This window comes from Crotalus tigris, unplaced genomic scaffold (assembly GCF_016545835.1).
Source record: "Crotalus tigris isolate CLP2741 ecotype Arizona unplaced genomic scaffold, ASM1654583v1 scf7180000019553.37968852642:3898890, whole genome shotgun sequence".
Classification (NCBI taxonomy): Eukaryota; Metazoa; Chordata; class Lepidosauria; order Squamata; family Viperidae; genus Crotalus; species Crotalus tigris.
In genome coordinates, this window is record NW_024097591.1 from 1,910,910 (window position 1) to 1,931,288 (window position 20,379).

The window sequence follows — 20,379 nt, forward strand, 5'->3', positions numbered from 1 at the left end:
GAACTGGCCCAAATCCATTCATTTGGAGAGCCTCTAGATCAGGGATCTGCAAACTTGGCAACTGTTAAGAGTTGGGGACTTCAAGTCCCAGAATTCCTCAGCCAGGATTTTGGGAACTGAAGTCCAGATAACTTTAAAAAAACATGCTGGCTGGGGAATTCTGGGATTTGAAGTCCAGATTTCTGCAAATTGAGGAACACTGCCAATAGATGACTAGCATGGTGGTTAACGCCTGTGAAACCTTAAAAGCTGCCGCCGAAATAGGGCAGGTTGGGGATGGTGGGTGTTACGAGCTTTCTCTCAACCCTGTGCCACCATCGGATCTCCAGCAGGGAGCGGTGTAGGACAAGGAAAGCTCAGCCTTAATTTTAATTTATTGCAAGATTTCCTAAACCCGCTCTTTCTTAATCTAGATTCAAGGGAATCTTAAGATTGTTTTTAAAAGCCCCACTCAGCCCAAACCCAGCCTCCTTCAGGGCACAAGATTCCCCCCCCCCAGCTCAACCTTTGCCCTGGTCCCTAGAGAAGGCATCATTCAGCCTCTCCAAACCGAGGGAAAGGGGGGACGTTTGAACCCCCAGACCCCTCTTTGCCCTGCGGATCGGATCACATTCCCTGCAAAGAAGCCTCGCAGGCTTTGGTAACTCAACACTTTCCTGTCAAGGTTTGATTGCAAGGAAAACAAGCCAGCAGCAAGGAAGGGGTTATGTGAGGGGGGGGCTCCAACTCTGCAGCGGTTGGAATTGGGTAGGTGGGCTATATTTAAACTCTCCCCTCTCTGGGCACCGCCTGAGTGCTTCTCCGGCTGTTTTTAAAACAAAGATTCTTATAATAAAACGATCTGGGCAGATCTCCAGGTAGGTTGAATAAGCCTTAATGGATGGTCCACTGAGCCAGGATGGGGCCCCCTTTTCGTCGACCGGGTCACTTTGGATCAATCCCTCCAACCAACAATGTAGGCTTGTTCCACATGATCAGCTTAGCAACGGTTCATTTAGTGACCGAAGTTAATGACGGCACTGCAATACCGCGATTACAAAATTCTTAGAAAATAAAAATAATTGGAAGACAAAAAGAATTTAGTATCTATCTGTCTATCTATCTATCTATCTATCTATCTATCTATCTATCTATCTATCTATCTATCTATCTATCTATCTATCTATCTATCTTAGGCAACTCATCCTTATTACTATACAGATACTCCTCAACTTAGAATAGTTTGTTTAGTGACCATTTTATGACCATTTTTCGCACTTAATGGTCACGTGATCAAAATTTAGACACTTGGCAACTGACTCATTTATGACAGCCGCAGAGTCCCAACTGGCGCAAGCAAGGTCATAAAATGGGGCAAAACTCACTTAAGAACCGTCTCATGTTATCAACTTTATCAAAGAGAGACAGAGAAAGAAAGAGAGAAAGAGTAAGAGAGAAACAGAAAAAGAAAGAAAGAAAGAAAGAAAAGAAAGAAAAATCCAATCAATCTTGCATTGCAAAAATTGGGGAAATAAAATTCCCAACAGCTCCAGCCTCAGTTCCCAAAGTCGGCGAAGCATCTTTTCTTTTTTTTCCCTCCCTCTTTCACTCCAGCAAGGTGTGTTTAGACCTGTAGGCAAGGTGAGTGCACTTCACAGGAAACCCGGGCAGGTTGAAGCAAGTCTCCGCCCGGAGTGTTTATTTACTCCATGTTTCAAAAGACTGGCTTCAATAAATAAGCTCTTTTTTCCCTCTCTCTCTTGGGTTCGGGGTGGGGGGCTGGGGGGGCCTTGGCTCGGCAAGTCCTAATTTGCTGAGCTCAAGATTCACCTGGGGCGAGCAGAGGCTGGCTCCCAAGTGACCACACGGACTGTTTTAATTTTTCTGTTTTCTTGGTAAGGAGGAAAACAACAAAAAAAGAATATATATATATATATATATTGGCTTCCAAGCTGTTGGCAGGAGTGGGGGGCATTTGGGGAAGGGTGAACCCTTCAACCCTTCAACCATGTTACTCTGTAATTCTGCTTTCCTTCCTTCCTTCCTTCCTTCCTTCCTTCCTTCCTTCCTTCCTTCCTTCCTTCCTTCTCTCCCTCGTTTCTCACTTTTCTTCTTTCCTTCCTTCCTTCCCTCTCTCCCTCCTTTCTCTTCCTTCCTTCCTTCCCTTTTCTTCCTTTTCTTTCTTTCTTTCATCTATCTTTTTCTTTCTTCCTTCCTTCCTTCTTTCCTTCCTTCCCTCTCTCCCTCCCTTCTTTTTCACTTTTTTTCTTTCATCTATTTCTTTTTTCTTTCTTTCTTTCATCTATCTTCTTTCTTTCTTTCTTTTTTCCCTCCCTCCCATCTGCAAGTATCCTTGGTAGACACACCGCTGGTTGTACCTGCTCTAGCAGGAGTAAATTAAGCAAGAGCCACAGAGAAGAGAGAAAAATATGCTTTCCTAAGTAATCAGCCCTGGGATCAAGCAAGCCAGCCACCTCCCAATTTCAGAATATTTTTCTATTGTCTTGTCCCTGCGGCCAAACATCCCCCCCCCCTGCCCTGCGCTCCTAAGCCCCCTGATAAAAACCAACAGCTTTGAATTCAGATCCTCTCGCTGGAGGAGGACAAAAAAAACCGGAGAAGGCAAAAGCAGGAACATTGAGAGATTTATATTGTATTGGCTTTTTTGGGGACAGCCCTTAAGAAGAGAAAACCCCTCAGGAGAAAGAGGGGGGGGAATTAAGATTTCTAGGAAGACTGGGAAAACTGTCTAAAGAAGCATTTGGAAAGGACAGGAAGGATTCCTGCATTGAACCCAGGACCAAAAGGGAGGGGCTAGACTAGATGATCTTTTAGTCCTGCTCTCAAATCTCTGCTCTGCCTTTCCAGCCTGTCCCGATTGCAGCCAGTTGAAACAAGGGACCAATTTCATCAGCAGACAGGACCCCCTGACTTATTTCCAGCACGTCCGGACGTGTGTGCAGTGTGTTTGTCTTTGCAAACCGGGGTTGTGCGTCACTGCAGACACGACATCCCCAAACTTAGACAGAGATAGGTCACCTGCCCTGGGGGGGATTCTGGAGGGGGGGAGAGTATGCGTGGGTGTGCTTTGCAACCCACCTCCTTAAAAGATTCAACAACAAAATTCACCCCTTGAATTTTTCCACAGTGGCTCAGATAGGTTACGTCTGAGCAGGGAGGCTCTGCTTCTAATCCCCTGGACCACCAAAAGAGTCACCAGATTCTGCCTCTCCCTTTAATAAAAAATCTCTCTTTTTTTTTTGATCTGCTGTGTGGCACCGGCGCTAATATAATAAGCCGCGGTGTGATTTATTTGTGCATATTATTTAGAATAAAGTGTGATTCACACAAGTGTGGAGATTTGCTAAACAATCCGGAGGCTATTGGAGGCCCCCACCCTTTTGTTCTCCCCCCCCTCCCTGACTGGGGAAGATGCCCAAATCTTGCTGGGATAAGGATCTAGCTAGCCTAAAGCTGGCTGGGGGTGATGGGCTTTGGGATTGCAATGCCACTGGCTATTCCAGGGCTGTTCCTGGCCTTTGGGCTTTCTAGCTAGATCAGCCGTGCGCCAGAGTTGTGAAGCTGTAGGAATAAAAGCAGAATTTGGGGAATTTACACCCTGCTTTGCAAGGCTGAAGGACACACACACACACACACAGCTTTTTGCGGACTCAGCAATCTGGGTAAGCCAGCCCCGGGCGTCTCTTTGTTTGGGAGCCAGAATTTCCAGACAAAGCAACTTCGCAGCTGGTTTTCCCTTTGATCGGGAAGAAGGCACCCCAGTTTTCAAGGAGGGAGCCAGCCAGCTCCCCCCACCACCACCTCCGCCACAAACTTCCAGAAGATCTAGGATTGTTTTTTTCTTTTTAATAGAAAGGAGGAAAGTACTCTGTGCATGCCCAGAGGCACCTTGCAGGCGAACCTGCTTTAAAACAGAATATCAGAATTACAGAGAGTCTTTCCCATCCCGCAGGCCTGTTTGCACAAGCTGATAGGGCAAGATTTATTTTTTGTGAATTCTGGCCAGGGGGGAGGCAGGCCAGAAAGTGGGGGGGGAGGAGGAGGACTGGGGGGGTCCTTGGTGCTCTCTGAACTTGGTGGTTTTCCTGCAGACGTTTCAATACCCAACTAGGAAACATCATCAATGCTAGAAGGGAGGGGGGTTTGCAGGATGGAAGAGGAGGAGGAGGAGATGGCAGGGCAGAAGATGGAGCAGGAGAAGGAGAAAGAGGAGAGAAGGAGAGAGAGAAGGAAAAAATGAAGGGAAAAAGAAGACAGACAAGGAAGAAAAGAAAGAGAAAGAGGAGGAGGAGATGGAGAAGATACACCAGGAGGAGGAGGAGAAAGTGGAGAGAAGAAGAGGGAGAGAAGGAGAAGGGAGAAACAAGCGGGAGAAGACAAAGGAGGAAATGGAAGAGAAGGAGAAAGAGAAAGGAAGGAGAGGGAGAAGAAGAAAAGCAGAAGGAAAAAGAGAGAAAGGAGAGAGAAAGAGGGAGAGAAGGAGAACAAGTAGAAGAGAAGGAGAAAGAGAAAGGAGGGAGAGGAAGAGGAAGACAAGGAAAACAAGAAGATAGAAGAGAAGGAGAAAGAGAGAAAGGAGGGAGAGGAAGAGAAGAAGGAGAAAGGAGACAGAAGGAGAGAGAGAAGGAAAAGGAGGGAAACAAGAAGGAGAAGACAGACAAGGAGGGGAAGGAGAAGAGAGAGAAAGAGGAGAAGATGGAGACCACCCCAGGCCAAGTTGCCACCCCTTCCTCCTCAGATCTTTGCCCCCCCCCCACATACACCAGCCTCTCCTTCCCATCTTAGCCAAATCCCGGCCTCGGCCGGACACGGAGGAAACCAGATGCTTCCTGCAGGAAACGGCCTGCGCTTCCCAGCCAGTTCCAGGAGCTGGGAGAAAGAAGGCTGGAAACAACAGTGGGAACACTGCGGGTGGCAGCGTCCCCACGCAGGAGCAACCCCCCCCTCCGCTCCTTCCCATGCCCGCCGGGGAGTCCCGCGCGCCTGGTCAGAGAGCCAGTGGGAATGTCGCAGCGCCTGGTTCCCATCCCCTTTGGCCAGGCCCACTTGGGTCCTGGCAGAGGAAGGTGATGGCTGGGTGACGGGAAAGGGTTGGGCATCGCCACCTCGGATGCCAAGTCAGAACCCTGAGGACTGGCAACTTGCCTTTATTAGTTCAGGAAACGGCTTTCTGGGTTGGCTGAAAGCAACTTCCTGGACTAAGGGGCCAGTCCTCAAGGTTCCCTCTCTAGGGGACCCGTTTCAATTACGCGTTTTTATATTCTGATCGATTGGTTCTAAGTATTTTTCACCGGCTCTCTTCCATGGGAAAGGAAACGCTTTAAGAGAAAGTCAAGATTCTAGTCCTCATGGTTGTGTGCTCCAATAGGGCGGGCTTGAGGACAGAGGAGGGATGTGTGATCAGAAACAACAATAAATGGCTTTTTATATCAGGTGACAAAACTGAGACAACCAGAAAGCCAGCAATTATGCTTCTTCCTCAAGTAATATTGCCAAGCTTCCAGTCCTCATGGATTTGCCTGGAAGTCTGATTTAAATGCTGAAAGGGAGCTTTATGATAAAAGAGTCCCATCTTCATGGTTATGCATGGAGCCAAGTGATGTAAATGCTTTATAATAAAGACTTCAGTTCCCATGGTTTTGCACAGACAACTGATTTAAATACATCTCATAAAGACTCCAGTTCTCATGATTCTGCACAAACAACTGATTTAATTACCAGGTTTATACATAATAAAAAAAATGCCAATACTCATAATTCTGCATAGGCAAGTTATTTAAATGCAACACTTCTAAGAAAGATTCCAGTCCTCATGATTCTGCACAGAAAACCGCATTAAATGCCCTGCTTATACGTAATAAGGACTCCAGGCCTCATGTTCCTGCCTATTAAACATTTAAAAAACAGCATTTATAACCAAGTTTCCAGGCCTCATGATTCCGCATAGCAAACGGAGGTCAACATTTAGCCAGAGAATAACTTCAACAGGGTTAAATGAGAGTTGGGAGGGTTAGTTTTAAATGAAAAAGGGCAGACGCTTAACTCCAAGAGCGTAGCAACTCCTCCCCAGCACTCTGCCCATGCTGAAGAACCCGCCTGCCCTCGCCAACCTCCGCTAAAACGAAAAATGTTTAAAAGTGGGACAAAAACTACGACTCCCGGCCAGCACCGCGGCGCTTCACCGACGCCATCCGCTCAGCAAGCGCGGTGATTGGAAGGCGCGGGAGTGACGTCATCAGCGAGCGACGGGCCAGTCGCGGAAGCGGGAAGGAAAAGTCTTACTGCGCCCGGGAGAAAAGCGGGGCCGGTGGGTCGTGTGAATGCGGGCACGGGCAAGGGTCGGCGGTTGCGGGTTTGTCTCTTGGGAAGCATTTTATTTATTTTATTTTATTTTGCAATATTTGCATAGAATTGGAAAGGGCTGGGTGGGCATCCTCTTTTGATTGCTGCTCCTAATAATAAAAATATAATTATAATGACAATTAGAAGCCGCACAGATGTAATCATACAATAATGAAGATACAATAACCGTATAGATGCGCAGATATAACCGTAGTTATAATAAATAAAAGATCCAATAACAATTGCTGTCATTTATAACTTACTTATAAAATGTATTGGCTGCCCGTCTTGACACAGGGTAATTAAGAAATGCACAGATAACAATAATTATGTGAGTATATTAATATATAGATACAGCCATGGCTGTTAGGAGAGTAATAGTAGAAATAGTAATTGTATAGGGTCTCCTACCTGAGCAGGGGGTTGGACTAGAAGACCTCCAGGGTCCCTTCCAGTTTTAGTCTGATTGTTTGATTGATTAAAAAGCCCTGGAAAAAAATTGCAAACTTTCTGTCTGGGTATAAGTTCCTGGCCCTTCGGAGGCTGGACTCCAGTTCCCATCTGCCTGGCCAAATGGCAACAGAGTTCATGGGGCTTGTAGTCCTATTTTGTCTGAAAAGCTGGGCCTTTTCTAATGCTTTAAAGTGGATTCGAGATTTTTTTTTTTTGAGGGGGGGGAGAAGAGGAGGGTATTGCAGGGATAGGCTGTGGCATTCCCCCTTTGCAGAAGAAAAACAAAAACCAAAAGATTCTGCATGTACTTGCAAAGAAAATCCTTAAAATTTGGGCAGAGGTGTCCTGAAATATACTGAGCCAGGCAGATGCTTGCGAATCTCTGTTTTCACTGTGGTTTTTTTTTTTCCCCTGAGGTTTTTTAGGATCATGACGAAGCTGCTTCAGTGGCTCGGCTCTCTGGCCATCCTGGGTAGCATCTGGGCTGCGTTGATGTTGGATCTCGTGGGGCAGCACCCCTTATCCCCAAGCTGGCGCCAATTGCTGTGGCCCTTGCCAATCTACCTGTTGGTGATGTTCGGCTGCTACTCGCTGGGAGTCGTGGGCTACCGCCTGGCTACCTTCAACGACTGCCAGGAGGCCTCGCTGGAGCTGCAGGCGCAAATCCGAGAGGCCCGAGCCGACCTCGCCCGCCGCGGCATGAAGTTTTGAACCCGGGGCTCTTGCGGGAACAGAAATGACCCATGGACGATAAACGACGGGCGGCATAGGACGGAACTGTTTGGGCTGTGGCCCGGCGGGAGAATCCATCCCAGAAAAAGAGCTGCTTCTTTTTTAAAAAAAAACACTTTTTTTTTATTAAAACTTTGAACGGTAGCAAAAAGTAATCTGGCATCTGAATCAGTGTAAATAGAAAAATGAGAAATGTAGGAAAATAATGCAGAGAATAAGGGAGGGAGGGAAGGAAGGAAAGGAAGGAGAAAACGGTTGATAATGGAGAAGGCAAGGAAGGGACGGAAAGAAATAACGATAAACTAATAAGGGAGGGAAGGAAAGAAGGGAATAGCTAGATAGACAAGGGAAGGAAATAGATAAACACGACAGGGAGAGAGGGAGGGAAGGAAGGAAGGTAAAAACAGGATTGATAATGAAACTGAAGGAGGCAAGGAAGGAATAGAGGAAGAAGAACAATCCACATTTTTTAAAAAAAACTTCATCTCCCAAGTCAGAAAAAGCTTTTCGGGAAAGGAGCCAGACAGACCAAAATATGGCGACAAAGGAGGAGCGTAGAGCTGACCAAGAATTTTCTTTTCTGTATCTCTTTCGCAATTAAATTGAATTTTCATTTCTGGAGTGTGGCAGGTGGGATCTGACGGGAAATAGGAAATCCCACAAGGGGAGGGGGGAAATTGCTGGCTATACTATTCTAGAGGCTTAGTTTACAAGGCAGGTGCCAAAGTGGCGAGTAGGTTTGCATATATATATATGCAAAAGAGACACACGTATGCACCTCCAGGGAGATAAAACCTTTTTTGCATGCACCCACTAGACTCTTGTCTCTGTTTTAGCTGATGTTTCAGGACCTTGAGCAAACCAGACAAATGAACGAAGGAAATTAAAATCTTCCGTTTAGCACTAGGGGTGTCGCTCAATTCACGGGGATCTGCCCTGTATTTGAATCAGATTAAAAGCATCTTTTTTTTCAGGACTGTAGTCATTTTGAACGGTCACCAAATGAATCCTTTTAAGTCAAAAACTACCTGTATTGTGTTTTTTTTCCTCCTTCGGTTGTCTGCCCAAACTATTAATTCTTCATAAATATTAATGCCTTCATTTTCCCTTCACGCTCTGCATTTTTGTAGTCTTAACACACACGGCGAGTTAACGTCGTTTGGGTGTGCCAGATAAATTGTGTCTACAATCCAAGCGCGATGGTAATAATCATTTGGGCTGTTCCTTACTCAAAAAAAAAAAAAAAAAACCAGGATATTCTAGATTTTTGGGGTTTATTTAACTCACACATTCCAAGTTGGCGGGGGCAGCGCAAAGACACCTGTTAATTAGAGAGGCAAATAATTAGCCCTTTCTGGAGAGACCGGTGGCTTCAAGGACAGGAAGGCGTGACTCGGTTTCCCTGGCGTTCTGGTCCAACAGGACTTGGGAACACAAACATTTTGGTCATTCATAAAACTGCACATTTTTCTCCCCGTTCTGCAAATGGCGCCTTTGTGTAGCTGATGGGGGGAGAAATTAAACCTATTTGTTGCACGGATGAAAAGAATTAAAAAGGTTCGGAAGGGTTCCGGGAGATCATCTAGACTGACCCCGTCCCAATGCAGGGAATCCTAGAATCGGAGAATTGGGGGTGGGCGGCTTGGAGACCCTCAAGCATCCAAGGAAGAATCCGCGTCAAGAAACCTTAGAAGTGATTTTAGAGAGCATCACCTCGGTCCCTTTCAAATGCTGGGATTGACTAGATAGAATCCCACACTGGAAGGGACCTTGGAGGTCATCTAGTCCAACCCCCTTCCCAGGAGAAATCCACTATACAGAAAGAGAACACTGGGATCATATAGCCCTCCACCCACCCAGGGCAGGAATCCACTCAGCTGATAGCCAAACAAACTCTCCTTTTTGTGTTGTAAGTTCCATTATTATTATTATGTTTTAACCATCTTAACTCTGATTTTTGCTCTGGGGAGATAAAAAAAAAAAGCAACTCTTGAAAGCAAGATTTAGACCCATCCCCTCCTGTTTATTGCAAGGCACTCATAAAGCTACATCTGTGGAATGTTTCGCCTGGAGCTCTCCTCTTCCATTGGCCCGATGTTCCACAGGTCAAGACCTCAGAGAGATCTCCCACTTAGAAGAGAACCCGATGGATCGAAAGAGGGAGAATTTTTTTTTTTAAAGGCATTTTGTCCTTTTTTAATTCACATTTTTTTTAATCTTGTTTTGTCCCCGATTCCCCCCTTTTCGACTTTGTCTTTTAATCTTCTGAATCAAATAAAAAAAATTGAAAGCAGGAGTAAAGGAGGAGGGGGAGGGTTTTTATATAAAAAAAGGCATTTCTGGTGGACGGATTAAAGGCAACTTTGGCAGTCTGAATCAAGTCCTCGAAAGAGAGAGAGAGAAATGACAGATTTTGGAAGCTCAGTCTTCAAAACCCTCCAATATTTTTCCCACAGCTTTCTGCCCCCTCCCCAAAAAAATATCTGGTGGGGAAGCACCTCTACATTCCCCAGACTTAGGGTCTGCAAACCTCTTTTAAAGAGGCCAGCGAGAGAATCCCGTTCACCTTGTTCGGGAACTGTCCCCCCCCCGGAATTCACATTCCCTCCCACTGCAAAATGCACAGGAGTAGCCCGGAGTGGCATTTAGTTGGTCCAGATGGAAATAAACCCCCCATGCTGGACAGAGGTGAGCAGGCTGTGTGCCACAGGCGAGCTGGGCAATCCAACATCAGCGCGTTTGCTGATTTCAGAGGTTTTTTTTCTCCCTCGATTGGCTGTGGAGATCTTCTCCGATTCCTTCCCGTCTTCAGGCCTGGAGAAGCTTGTAATTTGTGTCCTTTTCAGTGGGATAACGCCAGAAAAGCCAGAAACGCACAAGGCTGGTGGCGATGCCCGGCACGTTGGGAACCTGGAGGAGGAAGAAGAGAATTGTGGGGTCCTTGTGAAGGGGGGGGGGTTGAGCATGGGCGGTTCTCTTGCAGACCTTTTGTGAGCCAGCTAGGGAACAATGTCAGTGCTAGAGGAAGGGGGGGTTAGGGGAGGAGGTGGAGGAGGAAGAGGAAGAGGGCTGGACTGAGGGGTTGTTGATGCTGTTTTCTTGCAGGTGTTTCATGATCCAACTAGGGAACATCGGCAGTGCTAGAGGAATGTGGGGTTTAGGGGAGGAGGAGGAGGAGGAGGAGGAGAAATGGACAGTGAGGTCCTTGGAGCTTTCTGAGCTTGGTAGTTTTCTTGCAGACGTTTTATGACCTAGCTAGATAACATCATCAGTACTAGAAGGGAATGGGATTTGCAGGGGAGGAGGACGAGGACAACGACGACGACTGAGGACTCCTTGGTGCTCTCTGAGCTTGGTGGTTTTCTTGCACACGTTTCACGACCCAGCTAGGTAACATCATCAGTAGCATGCAGCATAAACAGAAAAAAATCTGTCAACAAGCCATCGTCTCTCCCTGCTCGTCCTCTGCCCTAAAACTCAGTTTCTTTCGGCCCAATTCAGGCCCCAACCTGGCCAGATACTAACCGCGATATAAAGATCGTCCAGAAGGAGCCCGTAGAAGGTCCAGCTGGCCGAGGCCAGGAAGGTGGTGACCGTCAGCGGGAAGGACAAACAGCGGGTGGAACGGCTTTTCACAATCTTGATCTGGAAATAAAAAGATTTATTTCTGCTGGAAATCAAATCTTTATCGGGAATAAAATCGTCCGAATGGCGCAGGCGAGGAGGGGAACGCGAACCCTTTCTTCCCGGCCCCTCTGGCAAAATTATTCGGAGATAATATGGTATTTTCATGGTCTAAGGCAGGGGTGAGCACGTCCCTGGTTTTGGCGCTTGCAAAGAACGGGAGTTAATATTAACCAGTTTGGCTGGATTCCTGTAACTTAAGCCACATTCACACTGGTTTTTTAACGTCCTTTTTTTTTTTTTTGGTACTTTTCTGGCCCTGTTTGCATTTCAGGGAGAGTTACAGGATGGGTGCGTTTTATTGGAAGCGACATTGAGAGCGAGCATATTCAGGGTTTATTGTAATGAAATAAGCCACAATTGACGGGTACTCATACGCTAAACTCCACCTTACAAAGCTGAAGGCGGCTAGGATTCTGCCTTAAATTAGGCCAATATATGGGGTTTGTTGGGGGGGTCCAGATGCCAGCACACCTGCTTAATGGCGGTTACAAGTGAGCTAAGCACCGCATTGCTCAAGACACAGGAAGTCCTCAACTTATGACCATAAGTGAGATAGGAACTTCCATCACTGAGTTTGCAGGGAGGAGGAGGAGGAGGAGGAGGAGGAGGAGTAGGAGGAGGAGATGGCGGAGTAGAAGATCCCGTCAAATAAAATAAATTAAAAAAATAAAATTAAAAAATAATAATAAAATAAAAATAAAGTAAAATAAAAATAAAATAAAGTAAAATAAAAATAAAGTAAAATAAAAATAAAGTAAAATAAAAATAATAAAACAAAATAAATAAAATAATAAAATAAAATAACCATAAATAATATCTGAGAGAGCATCGCCAACACCTGCCTGTCCAGCCTTGCACTGGAAAACTCCCTCCACATGGCCACCTGTTCCACTGACTGATAGCCGGTTGCCACTTCATGTGGCAGTCAGTTCCGCCGTCTCATGTCTTACCAACCAGGAAACACTTCCTGACCTACACAAGCTAAGAAGTAGGAGCAGAAGGGCGAGGGACAGCCGACTGGCAAAAACCCACATCGAACCTGGAAAGAGATCCAACTGGACTCTTTAGCAATCAAAGCTTCCTTAGAACCTCCAGCTTCAGTAGAAGTCTACCTCGGAACGCCAAGTAATAGCATCGAGAAGGGTAGAAAAGGTGAAAGACGTTATGAGCTTGGGCAGCTTCTGAAGAGAAACCTTGGGGGGGGGTTATTATCTGAGGGCTCCCGAGGGCAAACCTGGCTTGTCTTGGCAAAGGCTTAACCTGGGTTGGGCATCAAACCAGGTTAACGTATTCTTTGCCTTTCTGCACCCTTTTCCGACAGGTGCCTCTTCTCTCTGGAACTCAATCTGGACCCAGCCCTTCTCCCTTCTCTGCATGCAAAATTAAAATTCTTTTGCTAAGTTTCTTAACTGTCAATGTTTGCTTCCGTCTCTCTGGGCGTTGAGCTGTCCTTAAACCGGAAAAACGGCAGGCGTGCAGCTGCGTGAGCAAATGTGTTGCCATGTCTCAGGAGGAAATAAGACCAGGAGCTGGCGGGAAGGACTGCGCAAAGCAATAGGTGGAGCCGGGAAAAGGAACACAGCCGGGCTGCTAGTTTACAGGCAGTCCTTGATTTACGACCACAAACTGGGATCAGAATTTCCGTTGCTAAACAGGGCGGTTGTTAAAGAAGGGCAGCCTCACTTTATGGCCTTTTTTTGCAGGACAGAAGAGAAGAGAAGAGAAGAGAAGAGAAGAGAAGAGAAGAGAAGAGAAGAGAAGAGAAGGAATGAAGAATAGAACAGAATAAAAGAATGAAGAACAGAATAGAATAGAACAGAACAATTTAGAATAGAAGTTAGAAGTGACAATTGAATTATAGAAAATAGAATATAGAACATAACAGAAATGTAGAATATAGAACAGACCAGACCAGAATAGAATATAGAACAGAATAGATAGAATAGAGAATAAAGAATAAAGAATAGAACAGAATAGAAACATAAAATAGAGAAAACATTTCCCAAAAACATTTAGGAGACACCAAAGGCAATTAAATTAACGGAGAATAAAAGATAATAAATGTTTTGTATTTTTCTAATTGGCATTTCCTGGCTGACGTCAACCATGTGGCTCTCGCTAGGCTGTTTTTAAACTTTCTCCCTTTTTTCCCCTCCTCTTAAGTTCTCCAAATCACACAGTTTCTGCAAACTCTGTGTCTCTCTCTCCCCCTCTTTTTCTCTCTCTGTCTCTTTCTCTCTCTCTTCAGTATCGGTGCCGCAATTTGGCTCATATCAATATTTCCCGCTCAACTGCAAAACATTGAGAAATAATCAATGCTGCATCTGTTCCAAAGCAGAAACTACATCTCCCATTTCCATGTTCCAAGCTACTTAGTACAGGGGTGTGTCAAATGAAAGCTGAATTAATCTGATGAACTAACTTAATTTGAAGTAGATCAGAAGAGGGCACCCTTATGTAATCCTTGACCTTAAGGCTTTTTTCGTTCAGAGTTAAGCTGCTTTGCCTGCCCCTGGCTGAGGCTGAAAAATAGGGAATAATAAGAGCTTTAAACGGTCATGTAGATAAGATGGGTGGCTTTTAAGAGGTAGGAGAAAGAGAGAGAGAGAGAGAGAGAGAGAGAGAGAGAGAGAGAGAGAGAGAGAGAGAGAGAGAAAGAGAAAGAAAAAAAGAGGGAGAGAAAGAAAGAAAGAAAGAAAGAAAGAAAGAAAGAAAGAAAGAAAGAAAGAAAGAGGGAGGGAGGGAGGGAGGAAGGGAGGAAGGAAGGAGGATGGCAGATAGATTAGGGAGGCAGAGAGGAAAAGATGATAGACAAACAGACAGACAAAATAGGAAATAGAAAAGTAGAACATGGCAGCTGTTTGATAGAAAGATAAGTTTGGATGGATAGATGGATGACAAAAGATAGAAAAAAAAACAGACAAATAACTAAAGGCAGAGAGGAGAAAGAAAACAATTATCAAATTTCATCTGTCTCCTGCGACAGCTTTTGCCCCAGATCTCTCTGGCAATGGCCAGGGAAGAAAACATCCTTCTGGGTGGGAGCTTTCTCCCTATGACCCACCAAAGATTTGGGGCTCTCAGGATGCTTCCCCACCACCCCACCAAAAGGGGTCGTCTCATTTTGCCGGGCAATGTCGAGGTCCCTGAGCCTCAGCCCGCAAAACCTCCACAGCCAGGAGCAGCGAAGATGCCACGTACCAGATCCGCCAAGGGCGAGAGGTACATGGTGATGGTGAAGAGGCTGCAGAAGAGGCCCAGCTGGGCAAGGCGGGTGACGGGATCGGGGACCATCAGGCTAAAATAGGCGTAGCCGAAGAGAAGGACCGCCAGCAGGGCTGTTGTTTTCCTCAAGACGGCAAGCTGGAGAGGAAGGGAGAGAGAGAGAGAGAGAGAGGCGTAAAATACGGAGGGTCCGGGGTGCTCTCCAAGCTGCCTTCTTTTCCTGCAGACGTTTCATGACCCAACTAGGTAACATCATCAGTGCTAGACTAGAGGTGGTGTTTGCGAGGAGGAGGAGGAGGAGGAGAACTGTGGGATCCTTGATGCTCACTGAGTTGGTTATTTGCTTGCAGACCTTTCATTATCTTCAGTGCTAGATTGAAGTGGGGTCTGCAAAGAGGAGAAGGGAGGAGGGAGAAGGAGAAAGAAGGAGGAGAAGAAGAAAGAGGAGAAGCAGAAGAAGAAAGAGAAGGAGGAGGAGAATTACCAGCACAGCATTATAAAAATATCAAGACAGCTCTATGTTTAGAAAAATGGGAAAATTAGGAGTTGTGGATTTCTCCCGAGAGGCATAATTCCATGTATAAGTCAATGTTTTTTTTCAGTTCCCACCCCCTTCGTGGCCGGCTGGTGACCCAGGACACGTGGGTCCAAGAGGTGGAGCTGGACAGCGGGAGAGAAAATTATGGGGACAAGAGCTTTTGTTGACTCAAGTCACCAGCCCTCTTGAGTCAACAAGAGGAGGGAGGGAGGGCTGTGCGTGTCAGCCAGAAAACTACTCAAACATCGGCTGCAAAGATCTCAAAATGTTCCTTGAAAACTTTACTGGACCGTAAAGTTGTGCGTAACCAGGAAATGCGAAGCGAGGCTGATGCGGGTTCGAGATACGTCCGCCGCAAGGCTTCCCTGGGGATCGAATTTGGGAGCATAAGGCCGTTTCCTTAGTCCTCGGCTTACGGCCAACATAGAGATTCTGTTTTAAGACGGGCAATCGTGAAGCGGGACGCTGTAGGACCGCTGCAGGATTTTACGATCTTTTTTCCAGCGGTCGTTAAGCGAATCCCTCAGCCACGGCGGACTTTTTTTTGCTGGAAAGGAGAAATAAACACCAGTTCCCCCCCCCAAAAAAATATTATAAATTATAATTTATAACCAGATGCGGCCGTAAATAGGGGCCGGTTGCTTAGTGTCCAATATGCGGTCACGTGACCTGTCAGAACTCTGAATCTGGGTCGTTAAGTAGACCTGAGGAAGTCCGTCATAACTATGAACTGTCACAAGTTGAGGACTATCTGTATACAGGTACAATGTACAATTATTTGCAATACTTTAATGACCGTAAAATGGTCATTAAAGGTCGTAAAATGAAGCAAAACCCACTTAACCAATGTCTCACTTAGTTCGGTAGAACTCCAGGGTTAGGAGAAGTCTACCTTTGAGTGTAACATTTCATTGGCCGAAGGGTGGAGGGGAAAGAATGAAGGTTATTGTCATGGGGGGGGCTTGATTTTTTTTGGACAAGCTCACCCACCTTCTCTGAGCTGAAGACGAAGTAAACCAGGATGTATAAAGTCTGCAGGGTGGCGCCCACGGCGTTAACCACGATCAACGTCCAGTCGCCCTTCAGGGAACCATAGCTTAGCCAACCCAGGTTACTGATCCAGAGAAAGAGAGAAGGAAACAGATTTTTGGAGTGACCAGCCCACTCCCCTTCTCTGGATGGTCTGAAATGGTCCTTGACTTACAACCCAAAATTTCTGTCGCTAAGTGAGGCAGTTGTTAAAGTGTGCTTTGCCCCGCTTTACGGCCTTTGGTGACAAGAAACATTGAAAAACGGGGCAAAACTCATTTAACACACGTCTCACTTATCTGAGATGGTACAGGCTCTCCTGCTTGAGCCGGGGGCTGGACTAGAAGACCTCCAAGGTCCCTTCCAGCTTCTATTCTATTCAATCTGAATTGTGGTCGTTAAGCTGAGGACTGCTTGAAGTTGAGTTTAAATTTGTTCCTTTTGAGGAACAAATTGGGTTATGGTTGAGTAGATTGATCATACACAAATATACAGCTGAGGATTGACCAATCTCCCAATCTCGGAGGGGAACCTAGTGATCATTTAGTCCAACCCCTGCCTGCCCTTGCCCGGGCCGCCACCACTACTAGGCTCACTTTACGTCGGTGGTCAGAAAGGGAAGAAACTGGATATTTTCCACGTTTCTGGTTGCAAACATTTTCCGCAGGTCAGTCCTGGGTGCGAGACATGGCAAAACAAAACAAGACAAACATTAGATCATCCCTCTCCTGCCCCACAACCTCGCTCCCCATGGAAATTAATTTCACACCCCATAGCTGTGCTTTGCAAGCCGTTTCAGAGTTGTGAGGACACACAGACACGCACAGGTCTATGGGGCGGGTTGCCCCATCGCTGTGAGGATCTTCCTGCCCCCCACGCACCCCACATAACTAAGCAATGGGGTGCTGATGGTGCGCCTATGGGGCTGAGCCACGGAAAAGGGTGGGAGGGGAAAATCCCCCCCCAATCTTTCCTTCTCAGTGTCAGCACACACAGACACACCCCATAGCCACTTCTGCCCCACAACCACCAGCTTTCCTTCCCCCCCCCCCCGTAAACCTGTTTCCTGGCCAATCATTGCCCAGCTCACCTGGGCAGGTAGGTGGAATCCTGGTGGGGGAGGGGGCATTTTTGCTCCACCCACCCGGAACCTCCAGGCTAGCTTCTGCATCCATGTGTGCATTGGGGGAGGGGGGTCATTTTGCCACAAGGCTAGTCCCCCTCCCCTCCTTTCTACTCTGACTCCAGACCCCCCCCCCAGCTCTGCTTATAGACCCCCAGTCTTGCTTCCAGCCTTCCAACTTTGCCTCCAGACCCCCAGCTCTGCTTAGAGACCCCCAGCTTTGCTTCCAGCCCCCCAGTCCTGCTTCCAGCCCCCGAGCTCTGCTTAGAGACCCCCAGCTCTGCTTACAGCCCGGTGCCAAACATGCCCAGCGTGAAGACCAGCGAGGTCCAGGAGAGGAGCTGCAGCAGCGCCCCCGCCATGCCGGCTCGCCCCCTCCCCACCCGGGAGGCTCCCCCGGCCGGCTCTGGACCCTCCGCTGCCCCCGGGAGACGCGCAGGCAGGCAGGCCGGTGGCTGGACCGGCGGGCGGGCACAGAGAGCGCGGCAGCTCCGCCTTTCCGGGGGCGGATCGCGCTGCTCCGCCCGGGCGCTTGGCGAGGGGAGCGCGGCGCTGCGAGTGGGTCGGTGGGCTTCTTCATTTAGCGGAGGGAAGGAGGGAGAGAGGAAGAGGAGGGAGGGAGGAAGAGAAAGTGAAAGAGAGGGAGGGAGGGTAAGGAAGAGGAGAGGAGGAAGGGAAAGTGAAAGAGAAAGGAAGAGGAAAGAAGGAAAGAAGGGGAGAGAAGAGGAAAGGAGAGGAAAAGAGGGAGGAGCGGTGAAGGAGATGGAAGGAAGGAAGGAAGGAAAAATAAAAGGGAGGGAGGAAGAAAGGAAGGAGAGAGAAGGAAGAGAGAGAAGGAGAAGGGAGAGGAAGGAAGGTAAGGAGGAAGAGAGGGAGTGAGGAAGGAGTGATGGATGGATGGATGGATGGATGGAAAGAAGGAAGGAAGGAGGAAGTGGAAGAGGAAGGAAGGAAAACAAAGAGAGGAAGGGAGGAAAGGAGGAAAGGAGAGACGGAAGGAAGGGAGAAGAAAAGAAGGAAGGAAAAAGTAAAAGAAAGAAAGAAGTTTGTATTTAGTTCAATTATCCACAAAGGATGCACAAAAGACCCAAAAAAGAATGCCAGGCTAAACATTAAGCGCTCAAGAAAGCGATTTTTATTTCCAGCTTCAGAACAGGGGAAATAAATTATATGTCAACATTATTGAGCGATATAATAGGAACTCAAAAAACAAAGGGGCCGTTACGACTTTCAAACTCGCAGGCTCTTTATTAACCGGCCCGTATGTCTCCAAAAATGATTTACAGGTTTCATTTTAAGGCCGCGCTTTTGTAAATATCTCCAGGTAGTTATAAAAACTGTACAAAGAAAAAAAGAACCAAAAAAAGGGGGGGGGGACGAGAACGCGTTTCTCCGCTCTTCCATTTTTTTTTTTTTGCTGATGAATCTTGCAAGACTTCTGAGTTGTTTATAAAAATGTTAAAGGCAAATTAAAAAAAAACTAAAATCTAGAACAGGCCTCGTTTGCCGGGGTTTATGGATGCTGTAGTCCTCCCACCAAGACTCTGGGTGCCTCCGCTTGCTTCAGCTGGAGTCACTTCAGGAATTAACCTGTTTTTCTGGGTTCAGTACAGCATCTGAGCTGAGATGTTAACTCAGGGCTGGTTTAGAGTCGTAAATCATCTATCTATCTATCTATCTATCTATCTATCTATCTATCTATCTATCTATCTAAAGAGCTGAACCATGTCTCAACAGCATATCCTTTCTTCCTCTGTCTCCCTCGAAGAATGAAAACATATATATATATATATATATATATATATATATATATATATATATATATATATATTTGGGTTACCCTTTCCGTAACCTACAGCCTAATTATATATTTGGTTGAAAAACAAACTCTGAAGTATATTTTTAAGCCGGCTCTATATCCCACCCGCATTGGCTAATCCGGTCTTTGCAAGCGGTGTGTACAGACAGGCCTTTCCCATCTGCTGGGGGGGGGTGTGTTATTTTATTTTTCTTTTCAATGCTTTTTTTGTTTTTAAAAAAATGAATTGGGAGGGGGGATAACACAACATCATTCCCATAGGGCCGAACCAGAAACAAAGCCCATTGTTGAACTGTTAAATCAACACATTTAAGATAAATCGAGAAGCGGTTTCGTAGGTTAAAGGCATCAGGTTAGAAAAGGGAATTCTAGTCCTGGTTTAGGCATGAAAGTCAACCTGGTGACTTTGGACTAATCGCCGGGAGACAGTGAGTTCTAGTTCTGCTTTAGGCTTGGAAGCTGGCTGGGTGACTTTGGGACAATCACCAGGAGACAGTAAATTCTAGTCCTACCATAGGCATGAAAGTCAGCTGGGTGACTTTGGAACAATCACCAGGAGACGGTGAGTTCTAGTCTCACCTTAGGCACGAAATCCAGTTGGGTGACTTTGGACCAGCCCTTCCCTCTCAGCTCAACTTACCTTACAAGGTTGTTGTGATGGGGAAAACAGGAGGAGGAAGAGCACTCGGTACATTTATTACTTTGAGTTATTTATAACAATAATAAAGAGGATAGGAATGAAGGAATGAGGAATGAAAGACTGACTCAATCAATCAATGCCACTTGCCGTGTGAAAGTCTTATACCTTCATTATTGTTCAATTTAATCATATCATCTGGCACACAAAGAAGGAGGGAATTTGGGGGGGTGCAACTCACTTTTTTCCCCCTGCCACCCACAATCTCGCACAGATTAATTGCATTATCCTCAAGGGTGTGTCCCCAAAAGCACAATTCATCCCGCTTGGCTGTGCCAAGCGAAAACTCCAAGCTCATGGGCACTTGAGGCAGACACACACACACCCAAAAGCAAATTCTGCACCCCCTAAAAGAAACAGGAGAGCAGAATAAGATCTTCCCTCTGATCTCAGTTTTGTTTTGTTTTTTCTCCAAAGAAACCAGTGTTTTGTTTTGTTTTTTTACACGATGGGTGGACTTCAATTCCCAGAATTCCCCAGCCGGGTGAATTCTGGGAGTTGAAGTCCATTTTGCAAAACATTAGGCTACACAGTGCCTAATTTGGGGGCCTGCACTTTTTTTTTTTGAGGGTCTTTGCAACCCTCAAAGCCGAAGAAAGGGAAAAAACAGAATTATTCAAAGAAAGGTCCGTGTTTGTCGTTCCTTTCTGCTTGTTTTGTGTGTTTGAAAATCACAGCTTCTTATAATTACGGAGCCTATTTTTTAAAAAAAGCAAAACAAAAAAAAAGCAAAA

The 20,379-nt window shown here is 46.3% G+C and overlaps 2 protein-coding genes across 4 annotated transcripts; one reads left to right on the forward strand and one right to left on the reverse strand.

Annotated features, from left to right (window-relative positions):
• Positions 1-6,233: 6,233 nt before the first annotated feature.
• Positions 6,234-8,143, forward strand: DPM3 (dolichyl-phosphate mannosyltransferase subunit 3, regulatory). Of its 3 annotated transcripts, none has more exons than XM_039363319.1 (2): positions 6,234-6,307; positions 7,221-8,143. In XM_039363319.1, the coding sequence occupies exon 2, from the start codon at positions 7,225-7,227 to the stop codon at positions 7,504-7,506; it is 282 nt and encodes a 93-aa protein (XP_039219253.1). In that variant the 5' UTR covers positions 6,234-6,307; positions 7,221-7,224; the 3' UTR covers positions 7,507-8,143. The 3 variants fall into 3 exon arrangements, with proteins under 3 accessions (XP_039219253.1, XP_039219254.1, XP_039219252.1); XM_039363320.1 differs by having other exon boundaries at positions 6,249-6,307; positions 7,212-8,143; XM_039363318.1 differs by having other exon boundaries at positions 6,254-6,352.
• A 1,550-nt stretch (positions 8,144-9,693) lies between these two features.
• Positions 9,694-17,599, reverse strand: SLC50A1 (solute carrier family 50 member 1). Its single transcript, XM_039363317.1, has 6 exons — positions 17,418-17,599; positions 16,603-16,680; positions 15,968-16,091; positions 14,416-14,577; positions 11,053-11,172; positions 9,694-10,437 (listed from the first exon to the last, which is right to left on the reverse strand). Exons 1-6 carry the CDS (start codon positions 17,489-17,491, stop codon positions 10,336-10,338), a joined length of 660 nt encoding a protein of 219 aa, XP_039219251.1. The 5' UTR covers positions 17,492-17,599; the 3' UTR covers positions 9,694-10,335.
• Between the last annotated feature and the right edge of the window lie 2,780 nt (positions 17,600-20,379).

Bases quoted from the DNA above. Each gene is read 5' to 3' on its own strand.
- DPM3 (XM_039363318.1), top strand. From the start codon at position 6,321: ATGCGGGCACGGGCAAGGGTCGGCGGTTGCGG. The intron at 6,353-7,220 runs GTTTGTCTCTTG...GAGGTTTTTTAG, and splicing joins GCAAGGGTCGGCGGTTGCGG to GATCATGACGAAGCTGCTTC.
- SLC50A1 (XM_039363317.1), bottom strand. From the start codon at position 17,491: ATGGCGGGGGCGCTGCTGCAGCTCCTCTCCTGGACCTCGCTGGTCTTC. The intron at 16,681-17,417 runs GTAAGCAGAGCT...TCTCGCACCCAG, and splicing joins GGCATGTTTGGCACCGGGCT to GACTGACCTGCGGAAAATGT. The intron at 10,438-11,052 runs GTTAGTATCTGG...TTCCTCCTCCAG, and splicing joins TGGACGATCTTTATATCGCG to GTTCCCAACGTGCCGGGCAT.